The sequence below is a fragment of the Xenopus tropicalis genome, chromosome 1 (assembly GCF_000004195.4).
Source record: "Xenopus tropicalis strain Nigerian chromosome 1, UCB_Xtro_10.0, whole genome shotgun sequence".
Classification (NCBI taxonomy): Eukaryota; Metazoa; Chordata; class Amphibia; order Anura; family Pipidae; genus Xenopus; species Xenopus tropicalis.
This window is the reverse complement of record NC_030677.2, coordinates 136143828-136169602: the sequence shown is the minus strand read 5'-3', so window position 1 is coordinate 136169602 and position 25775 is coordinate 136143828. Positions and strand designations below refer to the sequence as shown.

At 37.0% G+C, this 25775-nt stretch overlaps 1 protein-coding gene across 1 annotated transcript; it reads left to right on the top strand.

Annotated features, from left to right (window-relative positions):
• The first annotated feature begins 3268 nt into the window (after positions 1-3268).
• Positions 3269-24709, top strand: hsd17b3 (hydroxysteroid (17-beta) dehydrogenase 3). Its single transcript, XM_012971547.3, has 11 exons — positions 3269-3489; positions 12457-12503; positions 14783-14858; positions 15765-15872; positions 17136-17203; positions 18306-18341; positions 19491-19525; positions 21071-21152; positions 22148-22213; positions 23437-23586; positions 23720-24709. The coding sequence occupies exons 1-11, from the start codon at positions 3348-3350 to the stop codon at positions 23816-23818; spliced, it is 909 nt and encodes a 302-aa protein (XP_012827001.1). The 5' UTR covers positions 3269-3347; the 3' UTR covers positions 23819-24709.
• The last annotated feature ends 1066 nt before the right edge of the window (positions 24710-25775 follow it).

Here is a 25775-nt window from a genome sequence, read left to right as displayed (position 1 = left end):
AAATCTGGCACATGATTTCATGACCTACACTGTAAGTGCTTTCTAGAGTCGAAGTTAGAGTGTTCTGACCTCTGTATTTAAAAATACATTAGTGCAGTGTTAGAGGTCAAACTATAATATTAGATTACAAATAAATCAATGTAACAAGGCAAAAATTACTTGTGCTTCCCCTGTTGGGATCTGAATACTATGAACAGCAATGGTGGGAAGTCATGTAGCAAATGGCAGCAAAAGAACTGCAGGAGAGCAGGATACTGGTATAATAAGAGGCCAGTAGTCATACTCAGAACCTCAGATACAATTTTGCATTTACTACTAAATCATAACTGGAAAACCATCAGTACATAAGTGACACAAGTTTAAATACTAAGGGTAAACATGGAAAATGTAGCTGAGGTGGAGCACACAAATGCACAAGGAAAACCAGTACTTTACACTCACCATTTACCAAGTGTAAAGGTATGGTATCTCTTATGCTACCACCAGGCCCGGATTTGTGAAAAGGCCACAAAGACCTGGCCCAAGGCCCAGGTCTAGGGCTCCAACATGCTGCTCAGGGGTTGCCTAAGCACTGGTAACTAGGTGGGAGATTCAGAGATCTGTCAAAAGCTCTCCTAGTACCTAATGTTGCTCTATTCAGGGTAGAAGCAGGAGGGAAGGTACAAGCACTGGGGGGTAATGAGTATATATCTTGCCCTGGCTGCTACTAGGTATATACCACTCTAGCTGTTTTTAGATGGCACAGCACCAATAAATGCCATTATATTTGTTAAGTTGTGTACTGATTTTAGGCAATTGTGTTTTCTGGTGCAAAAAGAAAAATCAGTTAGTGCTTTTCACTATGTTTTTAAAAAATGGTTCTTCTACTGTCAGTTATTTTGCTTTCTGAATCTTCACTGGTAAAACATTTTGCACAGATTTTGCACAGCCAGACTTGGATTTCTTACTATGGAGTGCTATGCTGATATCTACTGGGAGCTGCTATCTTGATACCTTCCCATTGTTCTGCTGATCGGCTGCTGGGGGGTAAATGGAGGGGGGGGGGTGATATCACTCCAACTTGCATTTTAGCAGTAAAGTGTGACTGAAGTTCATCAGAGCACAGGTCACTTGGCTATGGCACACTGGGAAATGGAAAACATGGCTAGTCCCATGTGAAATTTCAAAGTTAAATATAAAAAAAATTGTTTCTGCTTTAAAAAAAACAGATTTTAATGCAGGATTCTGCTGAAGAAGCTCTATTAACTGATGCAATTTAAAAAAAAAAAAAAATTCCCATGACAGTATTCCTTTAATGTACTTTTTGCTGCATAAGACAAATTAAAATTGTCTGATTCCCACCTCTTGATCTAAGTAGGTATTCATTTTTATTTCTTGAATATCAAAAGATAAATCACTTTCGAATGCAGAATGTGTGAGAGCAAAGAGTACTTGAAAAATGGCAGTAGCACTGTGGAAACATATGTTAGGTTATTTTGGCAGAGCCTGCAGGAAATAACAAGTTCATCTCTTTGTTTACCAGACAATCATGCACTGCTTACTGTACATTCTGGAATCCGCTGTACTGCAGAAAACTCCCTCCTGCTGCTGAGGTTCACATGAAATCTCAGTGGTTGTGTATCTATCTGCCTGTCTGTCTGTCTGTAACAGAGATCTTCAAGACAACAGAACTTGGGGAAATATGATCGAATTGTTAACAAATAAACATACTAAGCACTAAAGTAACTTGAGCTGCTGTGTTTAAAAGGTATCCTGTTTCAGTCATGTGTGGCTTATCTGCAGCGCATATCAGTTTCTGGTTTTATTGCATTCCAATAAAAATACTGTTGTTGGCCAGCACTCTCCAAAAATTACAGAACTTGGTAAGCCACCTTTTCTAAAAGGAAAAAAATACCTTCCTATATTTTTCTTTTTCTTTCCTCTTTTTAACACTGGCATTAAATGCAATTTTTTATTGATCAGGCCAGTAAAATGGCAGGAGGGCAGACCACTATTAATCAGGGGAAAGTTCTATGGCACATCCAAAAATCATGTATCATATACTATAAATTGCCCATTTATGTCTGTTAGTTACCCCTCCCATATAGATTGTAAGCTCTACGGGGCAGGGACCTCCTTCATCTTGTTTCTGACTCTTATTGCAACTGTATCTTGTATTTATTTGTATTTATTGTTGTACTTTGTATTTATCCATTATCTTTAACCCCCTGTTTGTATTAATGTATTCTACTGTACAGCGCTGCGTACATAAGTAGCGCTTTATAAATAAAGATATACATACATACATACATACATACAATAAAATTCTTACAAAGAGCTTTACTTGCTTGCGCTCCTCTTTTAAGCTTGTAAGAGAATCAGATCCTGTGTTCCACACTGAAGACTGAAGATTCCAGGCTCCATTTAACTACCACAAATTTATAATTACGTAACACAATGCAGTACCATGACCACCTACTCCATTCCACACGTCTGACTAGTGCACTGTCAAGACATCTGCTCTGCTCTAAGACATTAACTTAAGTTTGGTCAAATTACCCATAACCTATAATTATCCATTATCACAGGAAATCTTTTCAACCAAAATTAACACAGGTCCTGCTTTTAATGTCATGAAATGTCATGAAAAACAGTGCTCAAAGCACAAAGAGAATTCCTGCTCAAAGACAAGCGATGTGGGAGAATTAAAGCCTTTTTAAAATGCAAGGACCACTCTCATTAACCACTCATTTTTAGTGTCCTATTTGCAGTATCTGTTTTTAAAAGTAGAGTAGTGCAGTGATCACCACCCAGGAGCTTGTGCAGTTCAAGTCGGCTGTACACAGTATGGTTGACAAAAGCTCCTGCCTAAAGTTATAGATCATGGTTATAAGGCCCTTTTTAAGATCTGTCTTAAAGATGCATGAACTATTTTTAGGCAGGGGACAGGGTGCTTCTCTGAAGGATTGTTTGATTAATGTAGTGTTGTATTTCGGGGTATCTTAAAAACTGAATGTTTGTTATATGCTAGTTTCCGGGAGGACAGCACCTACCATAATTACCTGAAGGTGAAAATGCTTGCTGGGTCAGCAATGTTACATTATTCCATTGTGCACTGCATATTCTGATCTGGCAATGCAGAAGTTAAATTCTGCTCCCAAAACTTGTGTGTAACATTTGGGAAAAAGGAGGAGAGAATAAAAGGAGTATCTGCTGATTTTTTTAAACCCATGACATGCTCTCTAGGGATAAATGTGATCCCACATCTCTGTCTGGCTTAACTAGAGAATATACTCACCAATAAGTAACTCAGCAGTGAGCGAGAGCATAAACAAACAGGACCTTGCTTATCCCTGGATTTATTTGGCATGGAGCAGTTTCTCTTTGTAGTGGGACTTATTACATGTCTCTACCTCACAGTGAAGTTTTTTGGATTCCTAATGTATCTGTTTCAACATCTTCGGGGAGTATTGCCTCAGTCTTTCTTTCAATCCCTGGGAGAATGGGCAGGTAAAAATATGATGATTGCATACAAAAATGTTCTGTGTCAAATAATATTTGTAAATGTTTGTTATCTCTTAAGCAAATAAGTCAGTTTTTAAAAGAAGAAATTACGTCATCTGTGAGTATTATTGCATAGAACTGCATAAAGCAGAAATTACCTCATCTGTGAGTATTATTATATAGAACTGCACAAATATTTTACTTTCTAGGGTAAATGATCAGAAGCATTTTTGCCTGTACTTATATTACTAATATGAATTTATTGAAAAAAAATTCCCTTCAGAAATGTAAAAATTATTCAAACTTGGGGTAAAACATTTTTACTTACAACTTTGCAATCTGTTTAATTACAATTTTTCAATGGTTTCAAAGATTGTAATTATAACTTACATTAAAAGCAGTATCACTCTGTTTCATTCCATTGTCTGTCTTGGTGGTTTCAATATTAAAAGAATATAGCAGAAGGCAGTTGGTTAACAGACTGTTGACTGTCTATTAAAAGGTTAACTTTTGCTACAGTGTTTCAAGAGACAGAACCAGCAGTGCAGAATAAGGAACAAATACAGTTTTCAATTGCAATTACATATACAAATAATGCTTAAGCCATTGAAATTGTATATTGGAAAACTGATAATAGTTAAAGGGAACTCTGGCTTCCAACCCAAACATTGTTAAAGAGCCCCACAGAACACAAAAACCCTTAATATACTTTTTCAAAAAGTATGAATAAATACCATTTTTATATGCTAAACTCCAGCTGCAAAATAGTTCTTTCTCCTTCTCCATTATTTGAAATCCTGGCAGGGGAGGAGGGACTAAAACATTGATGTTACAAATTGTAACAACTTCTCCACAGCTTACAGAAAGCATGCAGGAACTACATAACCCACAATGCATTGCACTGTGATGTTCCTTAATAACATCATGTGTGCAGGGGATTGTGGGATTTGGAGGATGCAGGCTGAAGGCAGGCTGACCACAGTCAACTAGTGGTTTTGTTTTTGAGTCTCAAAGTAGTCATCCAGATCAGCAGGAGAGCAGGGGCTAGGCATAGGTAACTGTTCCAAACCACGATATTACATTAAAATCATGAAAAGGCTGCATATTTTCAATTGATGTATATTACAAAGTAGATTGAATCATATTTACTTTTCAAAAGCTCAAGTTGTGTTTGGGTGGAGTTCCACTTTAATTATCTGTCATTAGGCAACATTTTATTATTGGGTTTATATCCCCTTTAATAATAGAACATCGTTTATAGATAAAACATCATCTAACTAACTATTTGTTGCTCCTCTGGGCAGAGGCACATGCAGAGACAAGTGCCTAACAGTTGCACCTGAGGCACAGACTGGGTGGTAAGTTACATAGTGGGGAAAAAGCATGATGCTCTGCAATTAAAGTTGTAAGTACTGATTATCCAGCAGACATAACATAAAACCTTTGATTAAAATCCCTCCTCAGAAGAGCTTTTAAATAGAAAGGCCAATGACATGCTGGCAGTAGCCACCTGTAGTCGAAAGAGACCGCGGACAAGATGATAACTAAATCAAGGAATTTTCTAGGAATATATTCATATATAACTTGCGTCAAATGTAAAATTTGCCTTGTAACCCATTTTTGAAATTCATAATTTAAAAAACAATATTGCCAAGCAATAGGAAAAAACTAGATAGGTATTCTTATTTTAAAGTTATTAATATAAAGCTTAAGATGTTATTCAGAGCATTGATGGTGATGGCAGAAGGTACCCTACTGGTTAAACTGAAACGCGTTCTTCGGTTTTTAGCAAGTGCAAGCAGTTTGTTAAGAATTAAGATGAAATTCACCAGTTTGTGCACCAATTGATGTATAACAATATAGTTCATTTATATTGGGCAGCATTGCATGCTGGTAGAAGGGGCCAGAATTTGTTTATTGCAATAATGCTGCTCTTAAGATAAAGCAATTTGTATTAACACAATTTTTAAGATAATGTAAGTTTTCGATTTTTTTCCTGCAACACCTTGTATTGGCTATAAAAAGAGGCTACAACATTTGAACATTTGAGGGGTCATTTATTGTGTAATCAGGCAAAAGTGTAAGAGCACCTAGTTCTCATGCATTAAGCATTTTTGCCAATGGTAATGGCTGCGTTGTGTATCTTGTGCTGGGTAAAATGGGGTGGGGTGCACAGTACGGAACAAAGGTTGCATGACCTGTTGTGCATCCTCTGACATTCCCTACATACGCGTCTGAAAGAGGCATGTCTTTCTCCCACCCATCATGAATACAGTGCTGCAAGACATAGGCAGCAATGTATACATTAGGACAGCTGCTGGTCTTTGAATACTTTTTGGTACTTTAGTACTAGGATGTACCGTAGTACATGCAAAGCTTTTCAAAGGGATTTTATAGTTAACAAAAGAGCTTTGAAGATATAAGGGGTCTTTAGGTGCATTTTTTTTACCCACAATGCAGCATTTCCCCCATAATTACAGCATAATTGCAGTTGCAAGTGGGAGATGCAATCGCATATATAAAAAACCTTTGTTGTCTTGGTTATGTAATTTCCAGTGCTCTACCTGTTACAAAAGTAACGGCACATTTTTATTCTATAGCAGTATATTTCCAAGGCTTCAACAGCCTGAAATCGTAACCCAATGCAGCGCTGCACACTTAAGTAAAGAAGAGCAACCCAGTTTTAGTGCTTCATAGTTGGGTGCATTGAGTCCTGAGAACAGCACCACAAGTATTTGGTGTCCATTTGCCTTGAATATTTCTATTAGGAAAATAAAAAAAAATAGGTTGATCCCTATTCTGTGTGTAATGTTGTCTTTTACTTTGTTTTTTTTCAGTGACTAATGCATTTTCCATGCTTTGTTTGCAGTGAGGTTTTAATTGCTTTGAGTTATAAGTTTCTTGTTTCTGCTTTTGGTTTCGAAGCTTGGATATTTTTTTTTCAAGTGTGTACCAACAGGAATGTGGTTAGTTAAAGGAATACTGTCATGGGAAAACATGTTTTTTTCAAAATACCTCAGTTAATAGAGCTTCTCCAGCATAATCCTGCATTGAAATCTGTTTTTTAAAAGCACAAGCAGACTTTTTTTATATTTAATTTTGAAATTTCTCATGGGGCTAGCCATATTCTTCATTTCCCAGGGTGCCTCAGCCATGTGACCTGTGCTCTGATAAACTTCAATCATTCTTTACTGCTGAGCTGCAAATTGGAGTGATATCACCCCCCTCCCTTCCCCCCCTCCCCCCAGCAGGCGATCAGCAGAACAATGGGAAGGTAGCAAGATAACAGCTCCCAGTAGATATCAGAATAGCACTCCATAGTAAGAAATCCAAGTCTTGCTTGGGACTCCTCCAGTTACATGAGATTAGGAGAAACAATAGTTTATCTTAAAGCAGTTCTAATGTGCAACGCTGGCTCCTTCTGAAAGTTCAGAATCAGGCACAATGCACTGAGATGGCTGCCTACACACCAATCTTACAGCTAAAAAAAAATACATCTGTTGGTTCAAGAATAAAATCTTAAATGGTAGAGTGAATTATTTGCTATGTAAACAGTGTAATTTAGAAATAAAAGGTACACCATAAAAATCATGGCAGTATCCCTTTTACCCTTCTTCACCACTTCCCTTTTACCCATTTGGCTACTGCCTTCAGCAAATATGTTTATATTTCTTTGTATACATTCCTTCTTCTTAACTTTAGAGAGAGCTTGCCAAAGTAAGAAAAAGGTTATATAAATGATGAGAGGGAAGAGAAATAACTATGACTATATAAAAAAGCAGATAAGATTTTAAACTTAGGTTTAATAAAAGAAAGGTTTTGGGCATAGTATTGCAGGATAACAGCTGTTGTGGAACTAAAGCACACTGGTTTCCTCAACTTAACACCATTTTAATTTCTTCTTGTAGATTTGAGATGTATTGGTCTGTCGGGCTTGATATTGCTCTTCTATTAAAACTATATTTACCTGTGAGTGTGGCCATCAGCCAATTATGTTTTGTTAGATCTCTTTGATTTGATGCAATGTGTGCCAGTTTCACTCAGACCAAGTCATTCCCTTGTAAAAGATATGGGAATCAATGATGTCTGCAAACATTCTTCTTATGTGTGGTGGGTCTAAAGACCAGCTTCAGTTTGATTGCAGATGCCTTTTTTAAGAACTCCTGCCATAATACATAATAGGGTTGCACCAAATCCACTATTTTGGGATTTGGCCGAACCCCAAATCCTTTGTAAAATATTTGAATCTGGATCCTAACTTGCATATGCAAATAAGGCCATGGAAGGGTTAAAGGGGACAATTGAATTTAAAAAAGTTTAATTTCTGCATTTATGTGATAAAAAGTCATGTAATTTTAAGATTCCTGCAAACACTTCTTTGTTCTACTGGAGCCTTCTAGCAACAGATAATGGGAGTATAGCCCACACCTAGTAGTTGCTTGTATGAATGCTTCTTGGTGTTTAGAAAGGCTCTGGAAGAAAACCATGAGGCTACATTCATTATAACAGGAAGGCAAAGACATTTTGGAGCAGCCTTTGTTGTTGTGGATGTCCTTAAGGAATGTCCCTTAAATTGGATAGTATTAATATTAAAATGTTATAGTGGACAGAAATCAACTCATAGGGCCCGATTCACTAAAGTCCGAAATAAGGAGTGCTATTTATAGCATGCGTTAAAAATCTTATCACTTCTTATTTTTCGCTCGATTCACTAAAAGGACACTTGTCATAATTAAGAAGCGATGTTCTTGGCGTTATTTCTCTTGCGACGACATATTTTCAAGCAATATATTACGCAGCGCACAACATATTACGCAGCACGTTGCTTGAAAATATGTCGTCGCAAGATAAATAACGCCAAGAACATCGCTTCTTAATTATGACAAGTGTCCTTTTAGTGAATCGAGCGAAAAATAAGAAGTGATAAGATTTTTAACGCATGCTATAATTAGCACTCCTTATGAATCGGGCCCATAATCTTGTGAGATTATCTAGAACAGGGATAAGTTCTGTGTAAATAAATTGAGAATCCTTTAACTAAACACACCAAGGAATAAACTGTCTTATTTTATGTATAATTCAACCACACTGCAGAAATAAGTTTTTGTGACCCTTCCCAAGGATAAGTCATACAAAACATTCTTTTCCTATTACTGAGAAAGCTTTGGCTAGAAGACATGCTCATTTAATGGATACTGAGCTCAAGTCAGGAGAGTTATCAGACACCCGTCATAGGAAGGACAACATGAGTTTGATGTCCTACATGTATTTATAACAAAGATGGAATAGCCTCTGTAGAGGAGACGCTCCTTATGGTTTGTTGTAACTGATATAATATAGCCATTGCAGAATGATCAATTAGCAAAGTGGAGATGCAAGACCTAAATTAAATATTATGGTAAGATCAATTGGATATATTGGGGCACAATTAGAAAAGGGAAAAGCTGAAATATCTCACCATTTCTGGAGTTTTGTTTTTATTCATTTCATTAGTAATTATGTGAGGTGGACGAGGAGATCACAGTGTTGTTATAGTCCTCTCTATATAATAAACAGGGTCATTAGGGCTGTGGGCCTTTACCAATAAAAAAAAAGGATTCACAGGGAATTGTAATAAGAAATCACAAACAGAAAAACATTTGCACTGCAATTTTTTAAAATTAGTTACAACATTACGAATATTAATAGTGCAATTTTAGGTCCTGCGTAAAGGTGGCATGTTTTTGGCAAGAAAAAAAGCTGCATACTGAAAACTATAAACTTTGCTATTTAATTTCTACTAGAGGATGGATTGCTAAACAGTTTAGCAAATGTGCAAACACTATATTAAATACGCATAAAGAAAAATTGTTCGCATTGGGCATATTTCTTCCATTAAGGACTTTTAATACAATTCTCAGCAGTCATGTGTGTAGTATTCCATTGTCTATACTAAAGCTGTGATCTCAATTCTTTTAATTTACCTTGTGGCTTCTTAATTTACTATTATTAGTTTCATAGATTTGGTTGAAAGCTTACTTGCATATGCATGGTACTGTGCCTTGGTACATGGTAAAATGAAAAGAGTGGGAAAATAAGTTGAAGATACGTAATTGTTGCACCAAAGAGCTCAATATATTAGAAATATGTTATAAATGTTGACCTAGATAACTACATTACTGAAACACAGGCCAGAATACAAATGTTTTATAAGGCTTCCTTGCATAGATTTTATATTTAACAGGTTTAAATACTTCGTAGTGCACTATTATTTAACTGGGTGTTGTTGTTATGAAAGTGATATACGGTGTTTGTTTATTATTAGTATAGCTTTGTTAGGATTAGATGTCATCTGGAAATACTTTAGAATCACAGTCAATATGTCTTTCACCTGTCCTACTTACAGACCTGATTGCAGTTTCTGTTGAATCTTATGGCAATATTTATTTCTGTTGCTGATTCTAGTCGAGCTGTCACACTATTTATTACTGCTTGATAGGTTCATTCTTTTGTTTCCTGACAGCCTGTAAAAGATCTGTCATTTATTTAGCTTGAAAAATGTCACACGTTTTATTGATTTCTTAAATATTCATATGTAAAGGACAGAGGATTTTTTTTCTTGAAACTGAGTAGGTTTATACTGTATTTTATGGAACAGAATAACTGATTCAAAGGCAGAAAAATGTAACAACTAATTTAAATTGAGCTAATTCAAGATTAGAATAAAACAGGTCTTTTGTGTTAGAAAAAAAGTCTAGGGGGCTGATTTACTAATCCATGAACGGATCGAAAGCGTCCGAATGCGTTTTTTTTGTAGTGATCGGTATTTTGCGATTTTTTCGTCGCCGTCGTGACTTTTTCGTAGCCGTTACGACTTGCGCAAATTGTCTCAACTTTTTTATAGCCGTCACGAAAAAATTGGAAAGGTTTGCCCACCGTTTACGAGCACTCAATATGAAAAAGTTGCAACAATTCGCGCAAGTCATAACGGCTACGGAAAAGTCGCGACAATTCACAAAAAAGTCGCGACAGCAACGAAAAAATCGCAAAATGTTCGTTTCCAATCTGATTTTTTCCAGGATTCGGATTCGTGGATTAGTAAATCAGCCCCTAGGCCTTCATATGTAGGCTGGCCATACAGATACTGATATAGGGGCAGATTCAGCTTGATGAGAAAAGCTTTCTTCTTAGTCAATTTCAGATATTCCCATAGAGCTATTTTCCACATGAAAATGCTATTCTATGGGAAAAACTGGAATTGAGTTGGGGAAAAAAAAAAAAATTCTCACCTTTTAGTTTTCACATGATAAATCATAAAATAATGTTTTCTCATTTATTTGAATATGGCCCATAATGTCTTAATCTGCTTAGTATGTGTGTGGCTGGCTCCTTCTGGTGCAGCTGGAATATTGCTCACTAGTGGCATTTCCGTTCAAAAACGTGTGTGCTGAGTGTGGGCTGTATGGCGATAGGTTGCCTATAAAGACTTGCTACCTATATGCCTTTTTGTTCTCTCAAAGCGTGATAAAAGAGAATCACAGAATGGCAATTTTATTTTATGTGTAACAATCTCAGCATCATTTGCAAGTTGTAAAAATAGTTTTCACTGATATATTTTGTTATTGCTGTTTGTGGAATTGAACTATGTTTTAATTAGCAAAATATGCCAAAAACAAGTAGACCTTGAAGCCAAAATATGGTTTATTACCATTTAATTGTTTTTTTTAATAACAAGATTAATTATAAGGAAATAATAAAAAACAATAACAATAGTAATATGACCATTTGATATTATTAAGGGGAAATTTTTAGAAAGCCTTATGTGGCTTTCAAGTATCAAACGAAGTCATTTTAACCAGTATAAATTACAGTTTTAAAGAACAATTTAAAAAAGAGTACACAGAAGCAGCGTCTGGCTCACTGTTCATTGCTTTACTCATGCTTCATTCAGCTGGCTTTTTGATGGGAACAAAATAATATTTTAATTCTTTCCCCTTTTATAATAGTTTTTAAAACTGTTTTTGTTTACTAATGCTCATTTTTTCTGATATGTATTACAGGGCAGTAATGTTCTGCTGAGGGTGTAGGTATCTTTTCCTTAAAGAAGGAAAGTCTTGATCTCTAGGGAATGCATTGACTACAATCACTTACCTAATAACTCAGGCCAGTGCTCCTGTTACCAGAAAACCAACCCAGCCCAGGGTACCTACGATCAAGCAATCCTCTTCCTTCTTCTGCCTTCACGCAGTTTGCACATGTGCAGTAGAGTGAAAACCCAAACTAGATAGACAAGTGACGGAAGAGGATCGCTCGGTCACATGGACCCCGGGCCAGTGCAGTTTTCAGCTAAGTGAAGCACCGGCCTGGGGTATTAGGTAAGTGATTACAATCAATGTGATTGTAACTGTCTTTCTCCTGTAATTTATATATAAGTTATATAGCACTGCACAATGCTGTACATTTTACAGCAGGAACATACATTGCAACAAAAAATTATTTGCCATTAAAGATTACATGCATCATTCTAAAAGACACAGGAAGTCGGTAGGTCACTTTTGCCACAGAGCTTTCACTCTAAAAGGCATATTTTTTAATATTCAAATTTGTGTTTTTCCTTGGTTGAAGGAAAAATTTAGCAAAAAATGCAATTGTAAAAGGATATTTACTTTCTGTTCTACTTTCTGACAAGCCCTAAGAGAAATAGGCTTTCCTTGTCCTTTAAGGCAGTTTCCAGATTGAGTTCAAGCTTAAATTAGCAGTACATCATTCGGTAGGGTGCTTTTTAATTCAGGTTAACAATGCATAAATACAAATTACTCTTGCTGTAAGAGTATCCAAGACAACAAATAGGTATTTGCCCTAAAAGTTACTTAATTTGACATTTAATTGAAACTCTCCATTCCACTACTTGGGCAGTGCCAGCATTTGGATTCATGTTTTAAAGGGTCACACAGATTTATATCTATAATCAATGGATATATGTATTTTTTTCAGTTGTCACTGGTGCTGGAGATGGCATTGGCAAAGCATATTCGACTGAGGTAAGAGAAATTGTATCTGAACTATCAAGTAAAATAATTGCATTTTGTTGAAATGTCAACTGATGCCTGTATATTCTAAAAGATCATAGAGCTCATTAATGAACCATTTCCATATGCATGCCATATTTTTTACCCCTGCCAAATTTTTGTAACTGATTCCAGAAACACAAACCTTTGCACCTGGAAGTGTGTGGCATGCATGCAGGCCATGATGGCATTATTGTGGCATTTCTCCCTGGAGTTAGTAGCTATATTCATACCTCCCAACATTCGAAAAATAAAAAGAGGGACAAAAAGATTTAGCGTGCATAGCGCGGCAATTTTGTGGCCACGCCCACTTTTGTGGCCACACGCTAATTGCCACACCTCATTTTTTTCACAAAATACTCCTTTTATATAGTTCAAATGGTGGAATCAGATGCAAAATGTGCTATACCCTCATACTGTACTACCTAAGGAATATATATATAACAATATAGCAACTCCTACATATGAAATACAAATATAGAGAGAAGGCAGTCAGTTATATGTGAGTTATAACTATGTACCAGTTTTACCCCCCCACAGTGCCCCCAATGGCCCAATAGACAGTACCCCCCATACACAGTGCCCCCAATTTCCCCCATACACAGTACCCCCCATAGAAAGTGCCCCCAATTGCCCCCATAGACAGTACCCCCCCATAGAAAGTGCCCCCAATTGCACCCATAGACAGTACCCCCCATAGAAAGTGCCCCCAATTGCACCCATAGACAGTACCCCCCATAGAAAGTGCCCCCAATTGCCCCTACAGACAGTAGCCCCCATACACAGTGCCCCTATAGATAGAGCCCCCAATTGCCCCCGTTGACAGTACCCCCCATACACAGTGCCCCGATAGACAGAGCCCCCAATTGCCCCCGTTGACAGTACCCCCATAGACAGAGCCCCCATACACAGAGCCCCCAATTGCCCCCGTTGACAGTAGCCCTCATAGACAGAGCCCCCAATTGCCCCCATTGACAGTACCACCATAGACAGAGCCCCTAATTGCCCCTGTTGACAGTAGCCCCCATACACAGTGCCCCCATAGACAGAGCCCCCAATTGCCCCCGTTGACAGTAGCCCCCATACACAGTGCCCCTATAGACAGAGCCCCCAATTGCCCCCGTTGACAGTGCCCCCATACACAGAGCCCCCAATTGACAGTAGCCCCCCGTTGACAGCAGCCCCCGTTGACAGCAGCCCCCGTTGACAGCAGCACCCTACACACGCCGCTTCTTCTTCGGCTCTAACTTCTCCTGTGGCGGTGACAGGCCCTTTTATAAGGTTGCGCCCCGTGCGTACGTGTGACGTCAGTGTGCACGGGGCGCAACCTTATAAAAAGGCCTGTCGCTGCCGCAGTAGATATCAGAACAGCACTCAATAGTAAGAAATCCAAGTCTGGCTTGGGACTCCGCTACTTACACGGGAGTAGGAGAAACAATAGGTTATCTGAAAGCAGTTCTAATGTGTAGCGCTGGCTCCTTATTACAATTAATAATAAATACATTTGTTGGATGACTGAATTATTTGCTATATAAACAGTGTATTTCAGAAATAAAAGGTACACCATAAAAGTTAATGACTGTCTACTCAAAGCAGATAAATGTTGCAGTCGCTTAACACATTGTCCTGACTGGTACTTGTGGTTTTCCCAGATTGATATTTGATCTGCCACTATGTTACTTGCCCTATACAACACATCACTATACCTAGATGCCACTGACTTTGCTTGTTTAGCTTAACCAGACCGTGGCCACCTCCCAAGGACCAACACAAATCAGTGAATAACTAGATACTTAAGGAGGCATTTATAGTTCAGGTAACTATGGGACTTAAGTAAGTAATGCTTTTGGACACAATACTGATTTACTGTACTGACAATAAACTAGAGAATATTTATTTTACTTTGAATTTTTTTAAACAAATATTAAATTAAAGGCTATATGATAAACAATGACACTTACAAATCAGGATTCTCGTGTACTGAAGGATGTAAAGAGGAACAAAATGATTTTGCAGTTTTTGATATTACTGTAGGTGATTTATTGCATAATAAGTGTGGCAGTACAATGCAGTATATAAATGTAATGTAAAGATTTACTTTGGAAAATACATTTCTCATTTGATCTGTACCAATAATTAATGGTGAATTGATTATTTGTACATCACACTTAACAGAAGCTTATGTTAACTGAGAATTAAGTTAATCTATGTCTCATGCTCCTACAACCATCAAAATGCTGTTTCTTTTGTAGCTTGCAAATCGTGGGATGAATATTGTTATGATCAGCCGAACACTAGAGAAAATGCAGGCAGTTGCTATGGATATTGGTACATTTTCAATTTTGGCGTCACGTATGTATAACTACAGAGGCAAATGGTCAACAAGATTTTCTTTATTGTTGGCAACACTGTTGATATTTTGCCAGCTGAATAGTTAGGTAAATAGAAAATCTTAATGCAAAGTCTGTTTGTATGCATGGATTTTTATTTATATAGCACTTCTTGTGCATGCAGCCATCTACAGTAGAATAATACATTCAATGAACAGGCAGGTTCAATACAATAATAATTCCCAATTAAGGGCTAACAGTTAAAACAAGAGGGCTCCCTGCCCTTTAGATCTTACAATCTAAGTGGAAGGGTAACTAGACAAACACAAATAGGAGGATCACAAAGGAATCAGAAACTTTTCATGCTTCTACTAGAGCCCATAATTATTTTATTACTATAGGGAATAGAGGCCAACCCACTCTCTAGTTAGATGCACAAGAAGAGTGTTGTTGAAGGGTGGGTAGAATATCTTTTTCACATGTTTACAAAGCTAATGAGATAAACAAAATTGCTAATAATAATGGACTGTTTCCATCTGATACACAGAGTTTGTTTACTGTATATAACTAAAGCATTGTTTAAAATGAATTGTATTTTTCTACTAGCCCATCTGCACTTGTACATATTAGGTACTTATAACCTGGGAAATACTTGAGTGGGCCACTATCTTGTACTTTTCTCTAATTTCATAATAGTGGTATAAATATCTAAGTTTAAAACAAAAAAAAGCATGTTTCAAATCAGTGATTTGAGAATTATTGAGAAATGAGAAGTCTGAAGAACAATCTCACCCATGAACCTAGCAACTGTTCTGAAAATATCACTTTTCCTTTGTTAAAAGAGCTAGGGCCTATGGTACATTTCCAATAAAATGATACAAACTATTTTTGTATTTATCAACAGAACAGTCTACTGGAAAAAATGTTAAGATTATTCAGGCTGACTTCACAAAAGACAATATTTATGAACACATTGAAGAAGGTCTAAAAGGTTTGAAGATAGGAATTCTTAGTAAGTGGTTATTTACTTACTATGTATAATATGAGTGGGTATGGGTATTTATCTAGTGTTTTTGTACCCCTTTTCTTATAAATATAGGAAAATATAGCTATTTTCTGAAATATCTGACTTCAAGAGGTAGTTCCCTAATAAAATTAGCCTTCTTTACATAAATGTGTTATATGCAACATATATTTGTTGTACATCCAACAGCAGAAAAGCTGTGTGGCAAGGATTTTCTCAACTGATTTTCACCACTGATGTGTCCTGAACACTAACACTTGCCTGCTATAAGGACCTACTCACAGAGGGGAATCACTACATAGAACATACATGTATAGAGGTTAGGAAACCTAAGAGCAGATTTAAGTATTTTGGGTAAAACCTAAGTTACCCAAACTCAGCCCTGATAGCATGGGACCCCAAGAAGTATAAAAATACCTACCTTATATACTCGAGTATAAGCCAAATTTTTGTTATGTTTTTTTACCCACAAGTTTTTAGCCAGTACACAGATAGAACCAGTGGTTAGACTAACAAGAGGCACAGTTTGTGAGCAGGGAGGAGTGCTTTGGAGGTGGCCTGAAGTTGTAGGCAATTTCATTCTCATTAAATGAATGCTGTAAACAACTGTATCCATTTTGCATCATTTGTCGTTAATGAGCCCTGTTGTGGTTGTTACTTCTGCCAGACCTATTCAGGGTCAAATGACGGTTACAAAAAATCCCAAAGATGTTCTTTTTTCATCATTAATCACACATTCTCTTGGTTCTTGACAAATTCCGTAAGGAATCTTTAAGGTAAACTTAAATCTTTCTCTTTATTCTTTTCTTATTATTTTCCACATGTGAGAATTACGGGGTTCCAAAGTGCCCAAAAAGTTCTTTGTATTTCCAGAATAGAGAGATATTATTTGCAGCTGTATGTTTATGCATTGCTGGTAACCCCTGGGCAAATGGAGGGGGGTGTAGGGAATTCCACTTACTTGTTCATATTTGAATTTAGTCCATGGCACAGAGCACAAATCAAATGGAGGCTAAGGACCTAATAAAAAGAGAGATACTAGATTACAATAGGATGAACTGATGATGGAAATTAAGTGAATACTCTATAAATAATTAATATAAGAAAACACACTTTATGCCCTATTACTGCAGTTACTTGTTTAGTTTTTTCAGTTACCATGTTAAAGGATTTGGCTGGATGTAACTAACTGGTTAAAATTCTTTACTTGACTTCCTTTTCAGAACTTTGTGTCCTTGTTTTTCTTTTTAGTTAACAATGTTGGAATGTTACATAACCCTGATCCGTGCCGATTTCTCTCTGGACCAGATAATGACAAGGTAGCTCAAAACAAGCTGTGATGTCATTGATGAGAATGGACAAATCTTACTCTGACTGGGCAAACAGAAGGGATGAACACTTGCCAACCTATAATTCCCTTGTGATGCTTCTCAGTCTAAATATAGTGACTTCTGTCATCACTGTTATCACTATGAGACTGATTAAGGTGTTAGCAATAAGGATGTGGGGTGTAGGTTGGCATACACAAATTTAAAGGAAAACTTTATCTTCAGAATGAATACCTAACCAACAGTTGATATCATATTAAGTGGCCTATTAGAGAAACTTACCAAACTGTAATATATATATCAGTGAATATTGCCCTATAACATGCTTTACCTTGAGCAATTATTTTGTGATTGTCTGTGCAGGAACCACCAGGGTTTGGGGGGATAAGACTGCACCCAGGCGCACACGCCCTCAGGGTCCTCTGGAGGAGGGTAGAGGGCCAAGCTGCTTGGCCTGCACTGGGGCCCTGGCGCTATTAGTTACGTTATTGGTTCTGTGTGCTCCCACAGAGATCACTTGACAGGAGATAATGCAGCTCTAACTGTAACAGAAAGAAATGTGGGAGTAAAAGATAGAACCTTGTTCATTAATTGGCTGATGTGACCCAACATGTTTGTGAGACCTTGGTTTGTTTGTGTGCACTGTGAATTGTATGATCCCAACACAGCCCTTAGTACTTAAAATGACAATTCTCTATTTAGGATTATGAAAATGGTTTATTTAGATGAAGCAGGGTTTTATGCAATACATATTTATAGAGACTTACATTGTTCGGGGTTATAGTTTTCCTTTTACCAGGAAGCACTCAAGCTTTCGGTTTACTGCCTTGTAGATCATTGATATGAAAATTATTGGTGAAAGTCTAGCTCTGCTAGAGGCAGAGGTGATTTTCCTGATTTATATGAATGAAGTAATTGTTTCTATTAAATTATGACAGGTGTCCACAACTACCCACTGCCCTTCCCACAGATGTGAGTGGGAAGCAACCCTGGGTGCGTAGAGGCAATTAAGAAATTGCCCTACTGAGTTTAGTACATAATGTAAATATGTTCATTTACCTTTTTCAATTAATGTTACTTTTTTTCTTAACAGAATGTAATTAACTGCAATATCACTTCTACTATAAAGGTATGTGTGTAACAACTGAAATAACTAATAGCACAAGCTATAACCCACCATAAATTTATAAATTATGTACAGTTGTGGTAAGAGAAAAAAAACACTAATACATTTAACAAATAGAGAAAAAACTAGCAATAACAGTCACTTTTCTGTCTAGTAGAAATGTATAAATACTGAAGCAGGACAGCAGTGAATAAAACATCCTTGTCTGTTGGCCACTTCTTTCATTTCATTATTGTGATAAAATACACACCAATACAAGATAATCTGGAATACAAGTGATCTGGAATGTTACTGATAGGCCATTTGTGTCAGGAAGACCTCTTTTATTCCTTTGGTATGTAATCCCCCTTTTTTTCAGTTTTGGTTTACATGCATAATATGTACCATGGCAGTAAAAATATGAAAAATTTGTCAAAAATCAGATCTGTTTAGGGGGTGTCTAAACAGGGATCCCAGTAACGGTGATTTTCTTGGCCATAAAACTAGTCAGAGCCTGTAGAGCCACGGTTGGTGGGAAGAGTGATAGAAACCCCCAAAAACATCCAACTCCCCTGTTCAGGTAAAACAACAATGTTTAATAGCAGTTAGGAAAATAGCATCTGGGAAGAGTTGCTGGCTGTAATGAGGGCAGGACTGTAATGTCTTGAAAACCCTAGTCATAAACTGGCACATAAGGTGGAAAACATTTCATTTAATTGCTGTAAATTTTGGACTGTGGCAGAAAGAGACCTTTGGAAGCTGCCTCAATGAGTGTGAAGCCTTGTTTTGGTTACGCTTTATACAACCCACTAGGAGAAGGGGCTGGAATAGGTGTTCCATGTGGCCCAAAAAACATATACATGATCTTTTCTAATATCCTACTTACCTAGAATAAGCGTAAAGATACAGGGGAGCTACTGTCATGAGACTAGCAGAGAAACTCAGCTCAGGCGGCAGCGCCTTCATAGTTACCAGGGTAACCTACCGGTGCAGGCAAGGTAAGGGGTTCTCAGCTACTTTTAAGGCCTACAAAATTATATTTTATAGATATTAGTCTTTTTCTTTTTATCATTACTTAGTCAGTGGTAATACACCCACATTGGCAGGGAAAATAGTGGTTTCTTTACTTTTCTTTATTATTTTATTAACAAATACTTTCTTAAAATTCTTTAGATGACAAGAATCATATTAAAGCAAATGGAAAAGAGGTACATCATTTCAATAACATCTGCTTTAGTTGGAAGGAAAATGTGTTTTACTAAAGAGAACATTGCGTTTTCTCTGTTCTTACAGGGCATTGGATATTGATTCTGTGACCACACTAATATGATTCATTAAAAAAACAGCAAAACTCAATTCGCATTAAAAATTAGAAACCACCATAATCAATTAAAAGCTTTTGCATGGTGGCTTGATCATTTATGTGTTCTTACATAGGTGAATATTACTCAGCATACGACTTACTTGTATTTATCGGGTGCATTCATGTCCCAAGCAGCTTCCGGGCCAAAAACTTCAGCTACACTCTGTATAGGGAAGAAGCACACCAGTAAACATCAGCAGCATGCAAGTCTCAGTTCAAGTGAATGAAGGGATATTTTGCAACGTTTTGGTCCCTGTCATCAGAGCTGGATCACTTCATGTGCTGGTGCCCAGAAAGGCCCACAATGCCCACTTGCTATATTAAATATATTGAATAGCAGCTTATGAGGCCTGTTAATGCTATTTTAGGTAATGCATTGATAGTGGGAATTAGAAAGTGTTCTTTAGTTGTCCTTTACATACAATATGGAGCAAATGTGTGTTTATTATGCAATATGTGTTATATATGCACAAATCTACCTATTTTCCTGCTTTGCCATTAAAGTTTGTAACAACAGCTGCATTTTTTTTAATCCACATTCACTGTGTAACAACACATTGCTGTAAAATTTTGTGCAAATTTGAAGTGATTTTTTATGTCATGGAGCATCTAATGACATCTGTAACTTTAAGATAAAGGTACTTTGTTTATAAGGCGAACTTTCAGTTTCAGAGTATCTAACCTATAAGGCCACATGAATTATCCACACACACGTGTATGTCCAAATTGCATTTATCCACGTATTTGACATAAGGGATTGCAGGTAAAATTAAGGAGCAGGGGAATTTCCTTCTAATCCTGACTTGGCTAATGATCTACTCCATGTGCGAGTTGTAGACACTGAGAAATCCTATAGGGCCCCTCTATTTAAATATACTGTATAAATGGCTAGCCACAAAAGAGGTTGATTTGTCTTACTATATAACTCCATATATTGGTAGCCCAAGTGGTTATGTTGCATTTAAAATGTGTAGTTGTGAGTCTTCGCTATGCTCTACCATTCACCTAGAAAAGCACACTTTTTAAATTGGAACTCAAATGTTTGTGGATTAAAGTGACAGACCTGGAAGACACTAAGCGCTAAAACGCACACGCATTTTTACAGACATTTGCAGGCAACAAAGTCTACAGATCCCATTGCCTTGCAAAGAGCATTTGCCTATGCAGGGCAGTACAGATGGCTACAGCTTAGTTTGCATAGAGCTGCTGTATATGGTGAATTGTATGTATAAAGTAGTGTAGTTTAACCTTTCAAATATTTATTTGGGCTTCAGGTTTTTTTGTTTTTTACCTTTCTCTTGCAGCAGTCCTTCCCTGAAATTATCTTCTCACTTACTTGACATTTCTTCAAGTGAGCTTTAGGATGATATCTATATTTGTTTTCTTTTAGAAAAAGTGGGCTTATTCTGAACATATCATCTGCAGTTGGGCGCTTCCCTTGTCCACTGTATGCTGTTTATTCCGCTTCCAAAGTAAGCCTTTATTTGCCACTATCGGAAAACAAACCACCAGACATTACTGATATTTAAGTCTATTCTATTCAAATACTTTTTAATACAAAAATCTAAAAAGAAAAAACACAAATTGATGGAAAAACAAATTTACATAGTACAAGAATTTATTTAGCAAAAAGATATTGCTAGGTTATGTATATTATCCATGAAAAGCTAGCCTAAACAAAGAGTTTGTCACAATTGGCTCAAACTGTTCAAATCAGGATCCTAATTCTTACCTAGATATAATTCCTGAACTTTCTAAACTCTAAAGATCCAAAATTCAGCTTCCCAGAGCATGATTATCTCCAAAGATAATAAAGTAAAATGGGGAAAAAAGAAGCCATTGTTAAAATCCATTTGCATTAAATCTTACAAATAATTGTTATCCAGAGGAATCCCAAACTAAATTTGTATCCAGTGCATTCTTACACAGTATAATGCAGGGTCGGATTGGGCCGCTGGGACACCGGGAAATTACACCTCGGGCCCCAGTCCTGGTGGGCCCATGGGACCCTATTGCTGCTTCCTCTGGCCTCCGTTGTCCTCCCCTGATGCTTTTCACATAATATTATATGTTATGGAACAAAGGGTAAGGTGTATGGTAAGGAGGAACAAAGAAAAAGATCCAAGTGCAACTGATTATAGAGAATAGGTGGTATTAAAATGAGAGTAAATGAGAGGCAGATATCAGAAATATAATGATGCCTCATACAAGGATAGTATGAAATGTAGATATGGCAAGTATACAACACATTTATCAATTTAAACCCTCCAGTTTTTGTCTAATTAGAAAAATTACTGTAATGCAAAGATTCTTTTATTCAATATAAATATGTCTAATATAATCCCTAGAAATTCTGTTTTTTACTAAAGTAGTGTTTCTATGCACTTTTTTTCTCCTATAGGAAAAAACATAATGTTAAGCACCACTGCTTTGCATTTAACTGCATATTTTTCCCTTTTGCTGATAGGCTTTTGTCACTACTTTCTCTAAAGCACTTCAAGCAGAGTATAAATCTAAAGGAATCATCATACAGGTACAATAATATTTTGGAAATGTATGATCAGCAATGAGTGTTTAGAGGCTTATTTGTTTACAGCAGTATAATAGAGTGATATTTTTAGTAATTTTCATATCTGTGACAATAAAACAAAATCATGTACACTAGGGATATCCAACTGGCTGCTGGAGGAACGTATGTTAGAGCCTCTAGTTATAACCAAGAAGTAAGCAGAAAAGTCAAATATGGGGTTTCCAAGGACTTAAAGGATCTCTCCTTGAAGTTCAAGAAATGTTAGGGCAAGCAGCGATCAGGGTATTCAGAATCGAGTAGCAGAGTCAACAACCAGAAAATCAGTCAAAAATAGCAAATCAGAACACATGCAGATAAATCTTACAAGTAGCTTCCTTTTATTTCAATTTGGTGCCAAGCTGCATCATAATGATGTCACCATTCTGGAGCTGACATTCCACTGCTCTGTAATCAATTGGTGGCCATGGGTGCTGCCATTTTGGAAGCAGCACTACACAGAAGAGGAGCACAGGCTGACATAATTGTAGAATATCTGGGATGAAAGGACTCCAGTATGCAGACTAATTTTTATTGCTTTCCACCCCTGCTGGAAATAAGGATCTGTAATAGTATAGGTATTTACTAGTACCCATGTTGTGGGCTCTGGGTTTCTTGCTGCAGAAATAATGCAATGATTGAACTTCTTTAGGGTTCAGAGGGAAGAAAAACTAGAGTGTGAAATGGTCAGGACAAAATTTAATACAATGGTAAGGTCAGCTTGTGGAGAAGAAGAAAGTAGCAGTAGGACATATGTCAGAGCTAGTGTCATACAAAACAAAATTCAGGTGTATGACATAGCTTAGAACAGCATGTAGACAAGGTGGCAGTCAAGGTCCAGGAAGAAGTTAACAGCAGAAACATGTGTGCAGTTGTTTTTTGTCTTGATAGGCCTCTCAAAGGGTCTTACATTGCTAAGACCAATAACATTACTAATATTCTAATTTAAATAACCCTTCAGAGCAAACACATAACTGGAACCATAGGAAGTCCATCTTGGATAAGGGCAGAATCAAAACAAATATTGTCTACATAAGGAGAATAATCAACCAAAAAAAATGAAAAAGACATCAAGTGGAGGGAGACAGGAGACAGAGTGCAGAATGAGAAATGAAAGATACATTATAATTCCTTGATGTTGGTACTAATAGTTCTAGTGGAATTTTAACATGTTTGTAATCCTCCAACAGGCAGTCACACCTTACGGTGTTTCCACTCCAATGACAAGGAATGCAAGGACAAATGCCATAACTAAACGTCCAGTTGACTTTGTTAGGCAATCGTTAAATTGTGTAACGATCGGGGATGAGACCTTTGGCTGCTTTGCACATGCAGTTCTGGTAAATCTATGTTATCTATGTCTGAATGGGTAAATTGTGAGAAGGGAACTTTGTAAACAGTGACAATGCTATAACATATACATTCAGATGAATGTACCCAATAATTTTAATTGCTTTCCCTTTCTCTCCATAGGGATGCATCATGGACTGTATTCCTTTGTGGGTGATCCACAGTACTGCAGTACAGGAGAAGTTCCTGCACAGGTTTAATAGAAAAAAGAAAAAAATATAAGAAATGTGTCTAAATAATTTGGGCCAGATTTAACTTTGTATATAAATGCAGCCCTGTAGACTCCCGTCAAAACAAGTATTTAGGAAACCCACAAACTGTAATCAAATCATGGATTTAATCCAAATGTTAAAAAAGCCTCATGTTTCTGCAGCGTAAGATGTGCATATTGGCTAGGAATTGTTTCAAAGTGTACTTTAAAAAAAAGCTATGATGGGAGCTAGTTTGTAGTTTGTAGCTAATTTAAACAAATCTGTAACTTACTCCCTAACATATATTTTTTCAGTGATTTTGCATATGCTACAGTATAAACACAATATTGATCTGAAAATGGTTAGCACTGGTAGCAGTTCAACAAAGAAAGAAAGTCATCTATAATAAAGGCATTATTAACTGTTATTTATATAGCATTTCATACACATTTACAAGTGCTTAACAGAGAATATATATCATTCACATCAGTCCCTGGCCCAGTCCCTAATGCATTCACACACTCTATGGGCAGTTTTATCAGTAATCAATTTTCCTGCCTGAATGTTTTTGGAATGTAGGAGGAAACGGTTACAGACAGGGACAAACTCCTTGCAGATGGTGCTTAGGCTGGCATTGACCTCAGGCAGAAGTGCTACCCACTAAGCCTAGCACAGGTAGATGACAAAATGCAGCACAGCTACTGGAAGATAAACATTAACAGATTTAGGAAGGTTTTCTTTTATTCACCAGGCATTAGGTCAGCAAAGAGTTAAGTTTTAATTAAACTGAATTTGGCCCATTGTGCTCTTTGTTCCTAGACTGAATCCTTCAACTCTTGCTGCTGTAACCCAACTGACCAGTGATGGGCGAAATAATTCGGCAGGCATGAATTTGCAGAAAATTTCCAAACAAAAGGAATTCTGGGAGTGAATTCCAAACTCTTAAAAAAAATCCCATTTACATGGATTTATCCTATAGGCTAAAGCTCACCCACTGGGTTTGAAGCTGAAGCCAGGACAATAGCTGATCAGATTCCCAACTACAGACCGGTTTCGCCCTTTTTGGGGGCTCATCAGTGTAGTGTAGGGTTTTCTGATCAGCTTAGGTAGAGTCACCATGTGGTTCTACAAACAAATAAATTAGGTTGAGGAGACTGCCTCATACAGACAAAAGCAAACAAAAGGAATTCTGGGAGTGAATTCCAAACTCTTAAAAAAAATCCCATTTACATGGGTTTATCCTATAGGCTACAGCTCACCCACTGGGTTTGAAGTTTGCTTTTGTCTGTGTGAGGCAGTCTCCTCAACCTAATTTATTTGTTTGTCAGAAAATTTCCAAATTTCTGATTATTTTTCAAAATGGGCAACAAAATGTAAAAAAAAAAAAATGCTGCTCGCGTCCAAAAAATGATGCATACTGAATTTTTCAAAGATTTGAGAATTTTTCTGCGAAGCAAAATGGGACAGATTCGCTCATCACTACAACTGACCCATTATTGGTATTCAGACATTCTTGCATCAGTCAGTCCCATGAACTAGTTCTGCAGGCTTTTTCTGCTTGGCAGTTTTGCAAATCTTGCTATCCCAACAGACAAAAGGCAGCTAGCTTGTATAACCTAGCAAATACAATGTTGTGGGTTAAATAGCTCTAATAAGACCATATACCTAGCTTTAATGCCTGGCCACAGTGATGGTAATGGAAATAATACACAACACCCCCACCTCCTTGATAGAAGATTATTCCACGGGCACACCAGAATGTTTGTATACATTGTGCACATTTTTATTTTGTATATTGGTGCTATATTTTGGCTTCTTAAACTGTATTGTGATATCTTATTCTAGTCTAATGCTTTGATGTTTCTATTTATAATTTGAATAAAAGCCCAGGTTGCTTCAGATATCAGACTGATTTATGTGTGCTAGATGGTTTAGCTGCTTAACTACCGAAAATCAATAGTTTATATGTTTGACTGCACTGTACATTA

Bases quoted from the DNA above. Each gene is read 5' to 3' on its own strand.
- hsd17b3 (XM_012971547.3), top strand. From the start codon at position 3,348: ATGGAGCAGTTTCTCTTTGTAGTGGGACTTATTACATGTCTCTACCTC. The intron at 12,504-14,782 runs GTAAGAGAAATT...TTTCTTTTGTAG, and splicing joins GCAAAGCATATTCGACTGAG to CTTGCAAATCGTGGGATGAA. The intron at 15,873-17,135 runs GTAAGTGGTTAT...TTTTCTTTTTAG, and splicing joins TTTGAAGATAGGAATTCTTA to TTAACAATGTTGGAATGTTA.